The following is a 15,823-nucleotide window of genomic DNA, read 5'->3' as shown; positions in this document are numbered from 1 at the left end:
GTTGATCTTTGCAGGGTTCAATGTGTTCAGTTCAGGGATACCCAACGTGGTGCCCTCTAGTTTTTGTTGGCTTGCCATTCCTATGGTCCCTGTCCATCAGTCATGCTGGCTGGGGCTGATGGAAGTTGTAGTCCTGTAGCAACATCTGGAAGGCACCAAATTGACTCCATTTGGTTTAGTTTCTGTTCAAGCAGTAAATTAAAAACCTTTTGCACTATTAAAAAGGTGCCCCGGTTATTATTAGCAACAGCAGCAACTATTGCTATTTAAAAGGAAGTTATTTAAGAATAAGAGTTGCTTTTGGGCACAAACTCTGGTCCACAAAACCATTCTACTCAGCTTCAGCCTCCATTAGAGAGAGAGAAAAGTTGTTCATAGATTTATTCTTGATGTTGAACCAGTTTCCTTACCAAACAAAACTGTTAAGACTGATGCCCAATCTCTACATTTTCTTAGTATACCTCTGCTCTAACCTACGATGGAGTGCTTGTGATGGCCGAGACGTTCCGTAACCTTCGAAGGCAGAAAATTGACATTTCTAGGAGGGGGAACGCAGGGGATTGTCTTGCAAACCCGGCTGCACCATGGAGCCAAGGGATTGACATGGAGAGAACGTTGAAACAGGTGTGGTTCTTGCAAAGACTTAAACCCAGTTGCTTTTTCTGAAGTCATTCTTTGGATATTGGAAAACATCATAAACCTCTAAAGCGACTAGCAGTCGATGCCTTATTGTGATTGTTTCCTTTTTGTTTATTTCAGGTGGGCAGCTCTGAGCTACTGTAACTGGCTCAGGGTTTTAAATATTTGGGCAGAACTGAAAGCCTGCTTATATTTCCTTTTCCAACGTTTTTGCTGAAAGAATATGAACCAATGATTCAAACCCCGCATTTCACATCACACTCATAAAACAAAACATTTTTTTAAAAAAAATTGTCTTAAGAACTGTTTGAACTTTTTGCGGTACTGCACGCCAAATGTATTTCTGTCACCTCAAAAGGTGTTTTGGTTTGTTAGCTCAGTGTAACTTGCAAAAAGAAAGGTATCTTTCACTTTCCTTATTTCATTTAAAAGGAAATATTTTCCCCTGATGTCAGGGCTCTGCATTTGTGATGAAAAAAGAGGCTTAAAAATTTCAAATTTTTAAGAGAGCCAGCTTGACGTAGTGGTTAAGAGCGGTGGACCCGTAATCTGGTGAACCGGGTTCGCTTCCCCACTCCTCCACATGCAGCTGCTGGGTGACCTTGGGCCAGTCACACTTCTCTGAAGTCTCTCAGCCTCACTCACCTCACAGAGTGTTTGTTGTGGGGTAGGAAGGGAAAGGAGAATGTTAGCCGCTTTGACACTCCTTAAGGGGAGTGAAAGGTGGGATATCAAGTCCAAACTCCTCCTCCTCTTCTTCTTCAAATCTCTATTAAGATAAATTAGCCTCTCTTTTCAGGGAGAGGCAATTGCAGTAGAGCAGAGGAAATAAACCCTTTGCATCCTGGGGGATACATTTCCTCACAGGTAACATTTCTGGGACCACACACCTGTGGCAGGTATAGGCAGATGCTTCTCTTACCTTTGTGCAAGAGGCAACATTCCAGGTTTCTACACATATACGCACATACAAAACACATCTGTGCATCCAGGCATACAAGAAGTATTATTGCAGATCGAAGACACACACCACACAGGCAAAAGCACTTCGTGGTGTGGAGCATGGCTGGTGAGGGAAGTGGTCTGGGGGAGATTCCTGAGGACCAGATAGCCAGGAGGACCACATTTGTTCCCTGGGCCTAAGGCTCCCCTCCTCTGGATTAGAGGAAGGAGCAAGAGGGCAAGGGAGCCTACAGTGAATTTTTAAACCATTTGCAAACGCAAATGAGCATACTATAGAGACACTGAAAAGAAGTCGCTGCAGGCAGCTCTCTGCCTATGCACACATGGTAAGAATTTATTGCAGTTTGGGTAACAATGAAAATGCAGGACAAAGGAAGATTACCACTTGAAAGGTATACATTTACTCTTTCGGAAAGCTACTAACTACATCGGGCTTCTTTCAAATGTTCCACAGAAAGGGCAATATTTGTCTTTATCTAAAGTGAGGGGAAGCAGGGGGAGTCTCGGGGTTTTTAAGAATTCCTAAGTGATGTGATGGAAGTGCTGCTGAAGCACAAGTTGGCAGGCAGAAACATGAACCTTATTTCAAGTTCTTCCCTATTGCAGGGCTGGAGAACCCTTCTCATCCCAAGGGCCACATTCCCTCCTGGGAAATCTCCAAGGGGCCACATGCCAATGGTGCCCATTCCTGGACCAGGAACGCCTGGCCAGTGTGGCCCATGAACTGGCAGCCTCTACAATGGATTCTGTAGTGTCCTGTATGTGACGTTTCCTTTGAGGTTGACCCAGAAGCTGCAGCTGGTGCTCAATGTTGCAGCGAGGTTACACAACGGAGTGTCCTATCGCACACATAAAGGCACTTCAAAACATCCATGCTTTTTACCAACTTGATTTATTTCCTGTCTCAAGGTTCGAATACAAGGACTCACGGGAAATGTTCAGTTTGACCACTATGGCCGCCGAGTCAACTATTCAATGGACGTGTTTGAACTGAAGAGCAATGGCCCTCGAAAGGTATGTGCCAGCCAAGTCTTCCAAGCTGTTCTCCACTCTTTAGTTCATTCATGATTTTCAGCCTGTGCCATGGTAACCAAGCCCATTGATTGGTTGGATCCAGCCTGGTCAGAACTCAGAGTAGACCTCAGCGGGACTTATTCATTTCAATGAAGCATGATTAAGTCTGAATCCATCCTGAGGATCGCATCTTCTGATTGCCATGGGGGGGTCTTCTGTTTTCATATTGCTTTTTGCAACAATTGTTTTTTCACAAGCATGATAACTTAGAGGTGCAAAGAAACAGAAAGGAAGGTAGAAAGCTTAAGATTCCAAGGTCAGACAACCACTTTGCAGTGATATCCTTGCTGCAGGCCAAAAATACAATCACCTGAAAAAGTGTGTTAGGGTATTTCAAGGACTAGTTCCCTCCTCCCCCCCCCCATCAGGCAGAGTTTTGGGGGAAAGGACCTTGCAATAGTAGTAAGACGAGTTTCTTTTCAGCTTCCATTTGTAATTCAGTCTGTCAGGTTGTATTTCTGAGGGAAGAAGCATGCTATTAGTGCCTGCCTGTGCTCAAGGGATAATATGTTTATGAGTCGAATTCACATTATTGTTCAGTTCTATGCAATGTTGCTTTTTCTTATATCAACACTAAGGGTAGCTGCATACAACTCAGCAACACTTCCCAGCAGGTCTTGCTCCTAAGAGGTCTTGCTCCCAGCAGGCCTTGCTCCTCTCCTTCTGCATTGCTCTAAGTCTCCATCCCTGGGTGTTGCCCAAGCAGTCTCAGCCAGCTCCTGCTCACCTCTGGTCACTATTCTGTTGCCCTCATTATCATGAGTGTTCTTGGGGACCAGCGGGGAGGGGAGCTAATCACAGTAATGAGAGGGCAGGGGTGTAGGAAGGGGGAGGGGGGCGGACTGCCCCAAGTTTCATCATGGAGGGGCGTGACAAATTATCAAGGAACAATTGCGTGGACGGGCGGAGTCCCCAGATCCCGAGCGGTCCCCCCCGTCATGTGTAATAACGACTCAAGACAACGTGCTATGGGATTAAATTGGCCACAACTTTATTAAATTTCAAATGTGGGTAGACCTTGGCTCAGGCATTGGGCGTTCTCCCTCCCCAGTCCCCAGCCGGGGACCTAGGGAGCTTCAGGGTTATCCAGTGTGGGGGGGGGGGATGGGCCGGCTCTGGAGAACATATGTTCAAGCAGAGATAGCCGCCCCCGTTGCGCCGCCACCGCAGGTGAGAACAATGACGACCTTTCGGCGTACGGTCAAAGCCTCCCTTCAGAAACCCCTTTAACGGGCAACCCTGGTATCGCCGCCGCAAAGAGGAAGATGGACTAAAGGATTCCGCCCAAGGCCTGATACCGCCAAAGTTGTGACGTTTTGCAACGGGAAAGGCGAAACCTGCCAATGCAGGGAAATTCCTGTCCGGCCCTTTAACAGCGACCTTATCGTGGCAGCGCCCGCATACCTGTGAAGAAAAGTTAACCTGCAAAACCTATGAATAAAAGTTAACCTGCAAAGGAAGACATTAACTGAGGGTGGGTAGGGTGGGAGAAGCTCTGGAGCCAAGTGAGGATTCCCAGGTAAGATCCTCCCTCTATTGTGTGGGCAGGTAATCCCTCCCCCTACCTGGCCTGGTCTCCTTGGCAACGCTTCCCCCAGGTGGGATTGGACAGCTGACTGAGGTAGGCAGGGACCTCCAGGTATCCCACCTGAGGGAAGGCAAAGCCAAGCCTATGCTGATGGGGCCGCTCCAGATCCAGGGCTGCACGCGTCCACGCAAAGGGCGCCCCCCGTTTTAAGCGGGGAGCGGTCATTACTGCCCTACTAGGGCAGTTCATAAAAAACTTTTTTTTAAAAAAAGCCTGCTCCAAAGGTCTTATCTTACTACACTAGGGATTATATACCTATACAGTGGTACCTCGGGTTACATATGCTTCAGGTTACATACGCTTCAGGTTACAGACTCCGCTAACCCAGAAATATTACCTCAGGTTAAGAACTTTGCTTCAGGATGAGAACAGAAATCGTGCTCCGGTGGCGCATCAGCAGCGGGAGGCCCCATTAGCTAAAGTGGTGCTTCAGGTTAAGAACAGTTTCAGGTTAAGAACAGACCTCCAGAACGAATTAAGAACTTAACCTGAGGTACCACTGTATATGATATTTCATGCATATCAGTTAATATCTTGACCCTCCTCCATGAAAATAGCTGTTTACTTGGCCATTTTCCTGTGTCGTGAAGGCTGAAATTTCAATTCAGTGGAGCACTTACTGTTCCCAACCCTAACCCTGCGGAAAGCCATCTAATTAGACTTTAATTTGATTTTGACATATTTTTAGGAGGTAATTTAATTATTGTTTGATTTTATGCCAATGTTATATATCTGATGTTAGAACCCTGAGCCTGACTTTGGCCGGGGAGGGCGGGATATAAATAAACGTTATTTATTATTATTATTATTACTTACTATTCCTTTGTAAGAAAATATGAAATAACGTAAAACCATTTTTGCAGGCAAAAATAAAAAATCAATGGGGGGGGGAGAAATTTTCCGCACCATGTACCACCTGACCTTCCTACACCTCAGGGAGAGGGAGATGCCCATGATTCTTCAGCAAGCTCTTTGCCTCCTTCCTCTGCTTCAGCCTCGGATTCTGAACTGCTCCCAGCCACCAGCTCTCCCTGCTCACTAAACCCTGTTGCTCCTTCAGCATTAAGCCCCTCCTCCCAATCCCCTCCCTCTGACTGCTCTTCAGAGTTCCACCACCAACCCCCTGGCTCTGAGCCTTCCTTCTCTGGGGTTTCCCTTGGAGGTCCCCCAGCTAGTGTCTCTCACAACTCCTCTTCACCCAGCCAGTCCCTGACACCTGCCTTCTTGCCTTTACCCCAGCCTTCCAGCTGCCTCAACAACTACCTTATACTGTGTCATTTATTTCCAATACTTTCTATTCTGACTAGCAGTAGGTCTTTGGAGTTTTTGTCTGAGATCTTTCCCCGGGCAGCTAATATCCTTTTAACTGGATATGCTGGAGATTGAACCTGAGACCCTCCTGGATGCAGTGCATATTCTCTACTGCAGAGCGATAGCCTATCCTCTAATTTTTTATAAGCTGCAGATCCCTGCTGCCCCCAGAAAGGGAAGAGTGCAAATTAAAGTCTACAACTACATAGCTGCGAGTCTACTGAGATTTCATTTCCACATAAACGTGTAAAACAAAAGAGGAGAACATTTTCCCCCATTTTTATTTTCCATCCCATGTTGGAAATAGATGTTAACTAAATCAAAAATCCCCTTAGTCTTCAAATCAATATCCTGAAAGGATTAGCCCCCGTTGATTTGCAAACGTTGCTTGGATTTAAGTTCTTGTGAACAGCTCTCCACTGTAGTGCAGAAGGGCAACTCAGAAACCAAGCTATAGTTTTATTTTATTTGATAGCATGTCAGATGTGGTCAAAGTTCTAAATACTGCTTATTTCAAGGAATTTCTTTCTTATTTTGATTCAACGCCACTGAGTTATGTCTAGATGTATCCTTTGCCACACATTCTTTTCCATGTTTCCTCTCCGTGGTTTTGCCTGTCCGTGGTTTTATTGTATTTTCCTCACTCACTTTTCTTTCTACACATTTTATTCTTAGCTATTCGTTGAAATGTACTTGGATGCTCTGTTCTTGCTGCTTAAAGTACAAAATGTGAATGATGCTTATCTGGATAGTACGGCTCAGTAATTAAGGAAGAAAAATTCTTCCAGTTCCTGTGAAAACCAGCCTTATTTTCAGTGGTCATAGACTCTGTGGAGGAGTCTGCACCAAGTGCAGGAGCCAGTCATCATCATCTCACACGTATCTAGAATTTGTTACTTCCAAAGGCACAATACTTCATTTGCTGCACCATTGTTCTGATCCAGGACAAGTCATCAGAAATAAGCACAAGCAATGTAATAGGTTTTCACTTCTATTGCCAATGTGCATCCCTGCTTCCTATGTTTTGTGTTTTGTGCTTCGTGATTTATGATTCTCTCAGCAATATCAATTCATGGCATTCTGTTCACCAGAACAGAAAAGGGCAGGGAGAGAGACAAAAAGCAAACCTTTTTCTTCACCCATTTTACTTGAGTGTCTATGAAAGAAACATTCCCGCAATGTGCCACTGCTCAAAGTCACAAATGCATTTGTGTGATTAAATTATGAACCTGAGTTGTCATTTGCAGGATTTAACATTATTGTTTCATTGGCACATGTTCCCCCAACCCACTCAAGCTTCTGTTGGACCATAGATATTGCTTTCAAACTGCACTTGCAACATTTCCCGGGGGAAAAACTAGCAAGGAATAGGTGTAGCCAGTGGCGTAGCGTGGTGGGTGCCAGGGGTGCCGGCCGCACCGGGCGCAACATCTGGGGGGGGCGCGCTCGCTGCCTCCGGAGTCGCCGAAGAGCCTCGGGCGCAGGCTGTAGCGGAGCCGCATGTCTCGCGGAACCAACGAGCTGTGCGCGCGCCCGGGCTGAAGGCGCCCAGCAGGCAGCGACTCTCAGCGCTCGCCGCGGAGGACGCGCCAGGCAGCCCCTCCTCACAGCCCCGCCTCCGCCGGTGCTGCTGCAGCTGCTGGGCCGTTGCATTTTCCTCGCCTCTCTGCCCCCCTCCTCCTCCGGGCAAGCGGCGTCGTTTGGGCGGCAGCGCCAGCGGCAACTCGCAGGTTAGGGGTTAGGGGGGGCGCAAATTACTTGCCTTGCCCCGGGTTAGGGGGCGCAAATTACTTGCGTTGCCCCGGGTGCTGACAACTCACGCTACGCCGCTGGGTGTATCTATGGGAATGCTAAGCATACCGTGAATCTTGTCTCTATAGATAGGGGAGATGAATAATTCACAAATAATGGACAAGAATCTCAGAGAGTATAAATGTCCCACTTAGCTCACATCAACTCCCCATGACTCAGGTCAGTGTGTTCCAAGAAGTTGTATTTGCTTCTGATGAACAAACCAGCAATTGTTTCTGCAAATCACTTCCTCCAAAGAGAAACAATATAACATAGAAGCAGGAGACTTGCAGTTTCTCAGCTCACTGAAGGGAACAGGTGAGCTCCAATTCCTCAGATGCTTCCACATTGCTCTGCACATATGAGTAGACCTTAAAAGGAAGATGCTCGTTTGGGGATTTCTCTGGTAACCATTCCTCTATACCACTTTCTATCTCTCTCTCTCTTGTCTACTGACTACATTTCCTATTGCCAACTTTTGGGTCACAAGCCAGAAGCATTCACGAACCAAAGCAAATGTAGATCCACTTGCTTGCTTTCTATTTTAACCTCTCTTCGATAATTAATTGGTAGATCAACCATATATATGATTGCTATGAAACATTGGCCTTCATATGGCTGGTTGGAAATCCACTTCTGGCTCTCCGCCTGACCTCTAATGGGTCACAATAGCCGGACTGTCACCATACAAATATTTGATTATTATTTTTAAAAGTAACTGAGTCTCCAGTGGACTAAACGTGAGTCCTGGGTCTAAAAAGCTTGAAGACTACCACTCTGGCATAAATCCCTCTGTGCTCTTTGTGAAAAATTTCCATGTAAGTGCATACAGAACTGGAAGGAATAAATCCCATTAAAATCAGATACTTTCTTCCAGGAAAACAAACATACATGCAGTGGGCTTCCTGTTTGTTCAATTCTGTTTCTTTTTGTCATAAACTGAATGTACATTTGATAAGTCATAACTATGGTGTGTGAGCATTGGCCTGAGAGGTCTATGATTTACAAGTGAAGTGATAAATGGCATATTGATAAATGTTGTTTTCCACCATAATCCTGACCATAATCCATACTACTCGCAAACTTAATAAATCGCCTTAGCTCTTTACACAGATCTTCCTCGGGCTCATCCAGACTTCCTTTTGTGCCATACTTTCCAGGTAAAATGTGGGCTTTCCTGGGGAAAGCGCCGTGACATAACACTGATCAGACCCACAGTTTAAAGGCTGGAATTGTGCCTAAAAACTCAACACAAAAGGAAGCCTGGATGAGCCCCTAGTCAATACTGTCCCCCCAATGGAACATCTGGTTATGTATAATCAATAAATCACATCATCCCAAAACAAGGGGAACATAGTGCTCAAATCATATCATCCACATATATGTATGCAAACTTAATTTTTGCATTTATGTGTTTCAGATTGGTTACTGGAATGATATGGATAAATTAGTTTTGATTCAGCATGAGCCTACATTGGGAAATGACACGTCAGCTCTTGAGAACAGAACAGTAATCGTAACCACAATTATGGTAAGTTTTTAAAAGAAAGGAAGAAAGTGCAGGCCTGTAAGCCATATATTTGCCTGATTTCCCACAAAGTAAATATCAGAGTGGGCAAGTTAACAGAGGAGTGGCAGATAAAAAATCTTAAAATAACAATTTTAATATATTTTTTAAAGTCCTCTTTGATCAAAACAAATTATTGCTGTATTTAAAATGTTTCAGTTATGCAGTATACCATATACAAAAAATGAAAAGTTCTGAAATGAGAAAAAAGCTACCTTTCAGTAACGTAGCCCTCTCTCTTTTTGCAATGCTTTCTGTTTTGTTTTTAAAGGGGGGAAACATAGAGGAATACATGTATCTGGTGGATGTTTGTTACGCATTGCAATTTGCAAGAAATGCAGGTTCCCTGACTCTTAGAGCAAATAAGTACATTTTTGCTAGTTAGTTCATTTTAGAACAATTTACTCATTTTTCTTTATGTGTGCAAAATGGAAACATGCGTAATTTTTGAAAGCATGTCTTCGAACAGAAGCTGATTCTTAGACACTGGTTCTGTAGTCATTTTTACCATGTCAAGATATCACTGAACAAAACCCACAGCAGCCACAATACATCCAAAGCGAAGCGCTTTTAAGTACCATTGATTTTGATGCATATGTACGTGTTTAAAAGAGCAGTTCTTAGCTCTCACAGAAGGCAGGTGAGGGTCCTTTGGATACTATGGGCCCCACTCCCCACTGTGTAATATGGTGGCAGAAAGTTTCACCAGCGGACCTGGAAAAAGGGCATCCCAGGGGCATGTTGAGTATGTCAGAGAAGACCTTGGATCCACCATAAACATTGCTTCTTCTTTCCCTTGACACATACCGCAATGGGCCGAGACATTTCACCAACCCTAGATATGGCACATTTTCTCTGCCACTCTTGTCATTTGAAGGAATTTTTTCAAGGTGGGGAGGAATGGAAAAAGCTGGCCGGGGGTGGGGGCACCTTTCTACCAGCCCAAAATGACCTGGCATGGTTTAGGAAGTGACTGCTCCTTTCCCATGAACTGCTGTGTCCTTCTCACCTAATAATCAGTGGGATATTAAAAAAGTGTTGGACTTTGGATGGATTATGGCCAGTATGTTTTATATTATTATTTGTGACACTTATCATGGATTTTTACATTTTAAAAGTTCTAAGGAAATAATAAAAAAAAATGTAACCATTTACTCAAAGCTATCAGCAATAAAAAAGGGAATATATTGGTCTCAGAATTGGTTCTTCCAAAAGAAGCTGTACCTCTTGAAGGGAATAGCTAACCTATTTTTGTTTCTTCCAAAGTCAGGTGTGCCCTTTAAATTTGATGTGTGTCAAAGCAGACTGGCAAAGGATGACCTTTACCTGAATAGTCTTAATTCCCCCCCCCCAAAAAAAAAAACTTGGTTTGTACTGCCCTTTTCACATATCTCATTAGAAAAGAATTGGGGTTGTTCTCCCCAACCACTTCAGATAAGGTTTGTTTTAAGAAACACGGAGTGCTTTACATGGTGTTAGTCTTCCTTAACCAGATTTTTGTTTTTTAATTTTTTTATTTCTAAATTGGTGATGAACTGAAAACAATCCAAGGTAAAGTGTGTGGGACTGGATTTCTCTGCACCACTAGCTGTTGCATTGTTTGTGAGACTTGAGTATGGTGACGCATTCATTGCCATTACGACAAATCACCTGTTAAGGATTGTCATTCTAGGGTGGAAAGAACTAATATTGTGTTCAGAAATTACGAGTGTAAACCTAACCTAATTGCATAATTCTTTTTTTGCATGGGACTTATAAAAAATGTATCTTTTTCCTTTGAAAAAAAAAGACACAGTAATGGAAAAATCATACTTCAGTACAGTCCTCCTCTTTTCAGCCTCTGATGAAGAATCCTATTTTAAGAAATTGATCAAGGAAGAAAAGCGTCCCACTCCGCCGTGAACATTCCTAACTAAGGCTCAAGCGTTAACCTCCAGTATAGTAGAATTGAGCTATATTTTTCCATATGGATTTCTGATCCTCTGACTGGATGACCAGGCACTGAACCATCAAGGGGGAAAAAAAGCTCTGTGACTATTCTGAAATGCCTAAAGCAGGTGGCATTCAATCTTCAACTTGGCCAAGCTATGAAGAAAATGATGAGGATTTCAAGGCTTTCTCAGTTGTGTTTTCCCCTCTCATGCCCGTCTTTAAATTAAGGCTTTCATACATGTACAGTGTAAATTATTGTAAAATACTTCCAAGTTTAGGAGCAACTAAGCAGTGCTTGCAGAAAGAGAAAGAAGCAGGATGCAAGGGAAAGAAACTGTTTAAAATGTCTTGTCTCGTTTGCAGTGAAGCGTTTTGATGTGCATAATAAATGTTCTCTGCGAAATAACTCAACCAGTCCTAGGACTGGTATTTTCATTTTCCAAACCAAGGATCTGAATGAATTTTATGTAGCATGCCAAGGCTTCCCCTAGCATGCCATTTCAGAGTTAAACAAAACTATACAAAAGCCGGGGTGGGGGGAGCCTTATTAAATGTTCAGTCTGTGCCCTTTCCATTGTGTTAAGGCTGAGCTTCAGCGTGCAGGTGAAAGTTACTTCTGTGTTTGGTTCTCCGCTTGTAATGAGCTATTCATATGGAGTGGCTCGTGCACAGTGTCCAAATTTCTTTCTGTTGCCGTGCACCAATTGAGGGATGGTCTGGATTTTATTCCCAGAACCACAAACGTTGGTCAGGGCAGAAACATTTGCATGTTGAGGTCCCCAAGCCACTCCAATAAAAACACAATTCACACAGAATTTTTCTTTAAGGTTTTTGGCATAATTTTGGCCACAACTTTATTAAAATACAAACAATGTGAGTGGTTGCTTAGGCATTGGTTGCGACTCTCTGACCCTGCATGGGGACAGACTGACATTTGCATGCCCACGAAGTCAGAAAGGGAAAACATTAAGGGGAGAAAGATGGAGCTGGGTACCATGCCCTCACCTCTCCCCAAATGCTCCCAGGGGTTCTTGCATGGCCCTAGCCCCTTGACAGGGGTTCGGACAAAAGCATGGTGAGCCCCTGGATTCCTTTAACGGAATACTCTTGCAGCAGCAGCATTGGAGGGGCAGGCACAGCCAATCCATGCCCCTCCACCAACCAATTCATAAAACCAATGCCTAACCTCAACCTTACAAGTTCTGGTGATTTGCTACGCAGTAGGCAAAAACCAAATGGCACCAGCCAATCAGCCAAATGGACAAAATTCCTACCAGGCCCCTGCCCCAAAAGCAGACAACCCCATGACAGGCATAGCAAGGTCAATGCGAACAACCCTAAATATAGGGAGGGTGGGCAGGATCCAATGTGTGCAGCAAAAAGAGGAAGCTCAACGCTGCGTGCAGGGAATAAAAGCCTTCTTGGCTGTCAATCACAAAATGGCAACATCAAATTCTATCCAATGACAAGAGGAGCCCAATTGCAAATGTTGCACTCAGCAACAGTGGGATGTCTTGTTGGACCCCACCGCAACACATGCTCTCCATGAAGGAGAACATGCTTTCCAGAACAGAGCCGGGACTTGCTGCTTTCTAGCAGGTTCTGAATACATAGGTTGGACCTAAAGATCACCTTCCATAATCCAAAGGAGTTTCCTATGATGAAAGGTGTCCTTCTGAAACGGAAAGACTCCTTTGCCTGAAGGACTCGTTCCATTGTAGGACGACTCCTTCTTTCAGAGGAACGGAGCCTTTAGATCCAACCTATTGGAGATGGAGCTTGGAAGATGTTGTGACACAGCCCAGCAACACAGCAACATTCACACCTACCTCTCCTACCCATGTAGACTGGTATGTGATGGTGCTTAAACAATTAAGTCCAGTGCGCGGCACCGACTGCACATGAACAGAGCTGCAGATGTATCCTGGACCACAGAATATACGGAGAACTCAGCTTATATCATATGTGTTTGGTACAACCAGGTGCTTATTACTAAGCTTAGTAGCCAAATGGTAACACCAATAGATTCCAGCGTAAAGGTATCTCTACGTTACTGTCAAATTACATCTCTTCACATGTAATGAAAAACCACGTGCCTGGTGTCATGACAGTAGTGCAGGGATGGCTGTAGAGCTACAGTTACTGTTGGGACTCCCAACTCCCATCGTTACCAGCCAGCATGACCAAAGGTAGCTTGTGATGTGGAGGGTCCCAGGCTCACCACTGCAATACTATTTCCATGCCCTTGCCATGCTTTATTGCATAACCTTCTAGAGTCCATTTGTGGCTTAGGGCCCTCATATCTACGGGACTGCCTCTCCTGGTATGCCCCACAGAGGGCCTTAAGGTCCATGAATAACCATAGTTTAGAGGTCCCTGACCCTAAGGAAGTTAGACTATCCTCCACCAGGGCCAGGGCCTTTTCAGTAATGGCTCCGACCTCGTGGAATGCTCTGTCCCATGAGACTAGGGCCCTGCAGGATTTAACCTCCTTCTGTCGGGCCTGTAAGACAGAGCTATTCCGCCTGGCCTTTAATTTGAATTCAGCCTGATCTTTTATTTCCCTTCTCTTCCCTCCCCCTCCCCTTTTATGAAGATCACCCGTTCTGAGACCTCACAGCTAATTCTCCCCTGGCCTCCTCACTGGCCCAAGTAGGACCAATTCAGCCAGCTAGCCCTGGGGATTATCTAATGCTTATTTCCCCTAAATTGATTTTTGAATTTTATTGTTATTCATGTTTTAATACTGTATTTTATGCTGCTTTATAATTAAGTGTTTTTAATTTGTTGTTAGCCACCCTGAGCCCGGTTTTTGAACTGGGAAGGGAGGAGTATTTATTATTATTATTATTATTATTATTATTATTATTATTATTATTATTATTATTCTGAGTAATACCCTCCCCACCATCTCACTATATATAAGGGTCTGGTGACTTCTGTTTCAGTGTATCTGAAGAAGTGTGCATGCACACAAAAGCTCATACCAATAACAAACTTAGTTGGTCTCTAAGGTGCTAGTGGAAGGATTTTTATTTTTTTAATTTTGCTTCTAGAGTCCAGTAATGATTCAGCCCCATCTAGAACCGCCCAGGTTTCTGTCCCAGATTGCAGCTGCAATGGAATTTCCCCCCACAAAGCATCTGGTATAAGAAGAGTTCGCCGTATGCTAGTTGAGTTGCAATTGATAAACGTGGCTACAGGCAAGGTCCAACTAATTATATGCACTGAGCCCCAGCACTTAACTCTGAAGGCAAACAGTGACCTGTGCTGGTTTGCAGCAACAGCATCGTCACTCCCTTCAGCCACGTACTGTATATATACAGATCCATTTAATTAGCTGTGGTCTATCTCCAGAATCTTGTGAATGTGCTTTCTTCCGTAACGCGAGCAAGTGAAAAAGGCTGCTTTGAGTGACGTGTCCCATTCACTTCCCTCTTCATATTAAAGGAAAGTTAATTCAGTGCCACTGGGAAAAACAGGATTTGGGGCTGCTTTGAAATTGGATCTGGGTCCATTTCTACATTTAATTAAATAGTTCCTAGGAATCAGTAATGCTCAGCTTTTCCGTTTCTGGAAGGCAGGTATCTATTTATTAGTAACTCTTTCCCGCATGGCATGCTTTAATAAAACATTTGGCAATTTGCTTAGTGTCCTCTGGTTTTGTATGTTCCTGTGCTTCATTTGATGCAGTGCTATTTCATTCATAGACACAGGATATCAGTAGAATTAATCTATACTGCCCAAATCAGCATGTTCTACTTTTAGGAAACAATATGTTCTCTGGTTGTATAGCAGATGTGATTATCTTTTTGTTTTACCTTAATGTGAAAAAAATGAATTTGCTGTTAGTGGGGGTTTATTTAAAAAGCTGATATAAAAATAGAGAGCTTTAGTTAACATTTATGTAGCGTAATAATTCTTATTTTAATGATGTAGAGAACTAGATCACCTGCCGTGTTCTTAAATTACAAAGTCTAAAAGGGGGAGGATAAATATGTGAATTAATTATTGGATGTTAAAGAACTGTATCGAATCAGGAACACCTAGTCTAAACCCAGACCCAAGAAACACCCCCTGATAATTCCACAAAATGATTCATAACAGACCCCAGATCCACATAATGAATACAAATTAGTCCTTTCTTGAAAGTACATGCCAGCCTTCCCCAATGTGGTGTTCACCAGATGCTTTGGACTGCAATTCCCATCATCCCTGACCGGCCATGCTGCCTAGAACTGATGGACGTTGTAGTCCAAAACATCTAGGCTAGTATTCAAGAGTAGAACAGAGAGGGAGCTATTCCATTTGTGTTTTATGAGCGTTCCTTGCTAGCACTAGCAAAACCCCTTGGGTGGTATTCAACTAAGCGTTGCTCAGCGTAGATCCACTGAACATAATAAACATGACTGAGTTAGATCTATTAATTGCAATGCATCTGCTCTGAGTTAGTTGAATAACCCTCTGGATGGCATCAGGTTGCAGATATTATGGACAACATCTCTGCTTCTTTTTCTCTCCCTTGTAATATGTTGAAACACCCAGGTGCATTTATCTGCTAATTCAGTGTTTTGGGGGTATTGGCTGATTAAAGAAATAATAGTAGTAGTAGTTAATTAAATTTGTAAACCGCCCTATACCCACAGGTCTCAGGGCGGTTCACAGGATGAAATCAGAAAATACAAAACAAAAACAACCCAATAACACTTTCCCTCAACACATTTTAAAACGGCATAGGATGTCCGTCATCCAAAGGCCTGGTTAAAGAGGAACGTTTTTGCCTGGTGCTTAAAGGTATATAATGAAGGCACATACTTGATTTACAGTACAAATCCTATACATGTCTCTTCAGAAGTAAGCCCCATTGAGGTTTGGGGAGCTTACTCTCAGATAAGTGGGTTTAGCATTGCACCTGGGAGTAAGTCCTGTTGAACTCAACGGAGCTTACTTCTGAGGAA

The 15,823-nt window shown here is 43.7% G+C and overlaps 2 protein-coding genes across 7 annotated transcripts in view; one reads left to right on the top strand and one right to left on the bottom strand.

The window, feature by feature from the left end:
- Window positions 1–15,823, bottom strand: part of GUCY1A2 (guanylate cyclase 1 soluble subunit alpha 2) — a 503,968-nt gene that overhangs the window by 131,437 nt on the left and 356,708 nt on the right. The window lies entirely within an intron of this gene.
- The window catches only part of GRIA4 (glutamate ionotropic receptor AMPA type subunit 4), a 229,393-nt gene that overhangs the window by 174,003 nt on the left and 39,567 nt on the right, over window positions 1–15,823 (top strand). For 5 of the 6 annotated variants that reach the window (XR_014008980.1, XM_081197627.1, XM_081197626.1 and 2 more), the window contains exons 7-9: window positions 457–624; window positions 2,512–2,616; window positions 8,787–8,897. Coding sequence is in view for 5 of the 6 variants with exons in the window: in XM_081197627.1 (XP_081053753.1) it covers window positions 457–624; window positions 2,512–2,616; window positions 8,787–8,897 (384 nt within the window). In the remaining variant the exon portion in view is untranslated. Of the gene's footprint in view, window positions 1–456; window positions 625–2,511; window positions 2,617–8,786; window positions 8,898–10,770; window positions 12,353–15,823 lie in introns of those variants that run through there. The other variant, XM_081197630.1, reaches the window with a different exon arrangement.

Source organism: Podarcis bocagei (assembly GCF_964188305.1).
Source record: "Podarcis bocagei genome assembly, chromosome: 6".
NCBI lineage: Eukaryota > Metazoa > Chordata > Lepidosauria > Squamata > Lacertidae > Podarcis > Podarcis bocagei.
This window is presented reverse-complemented; position numbering and strand designations above follow the sequence as displayed.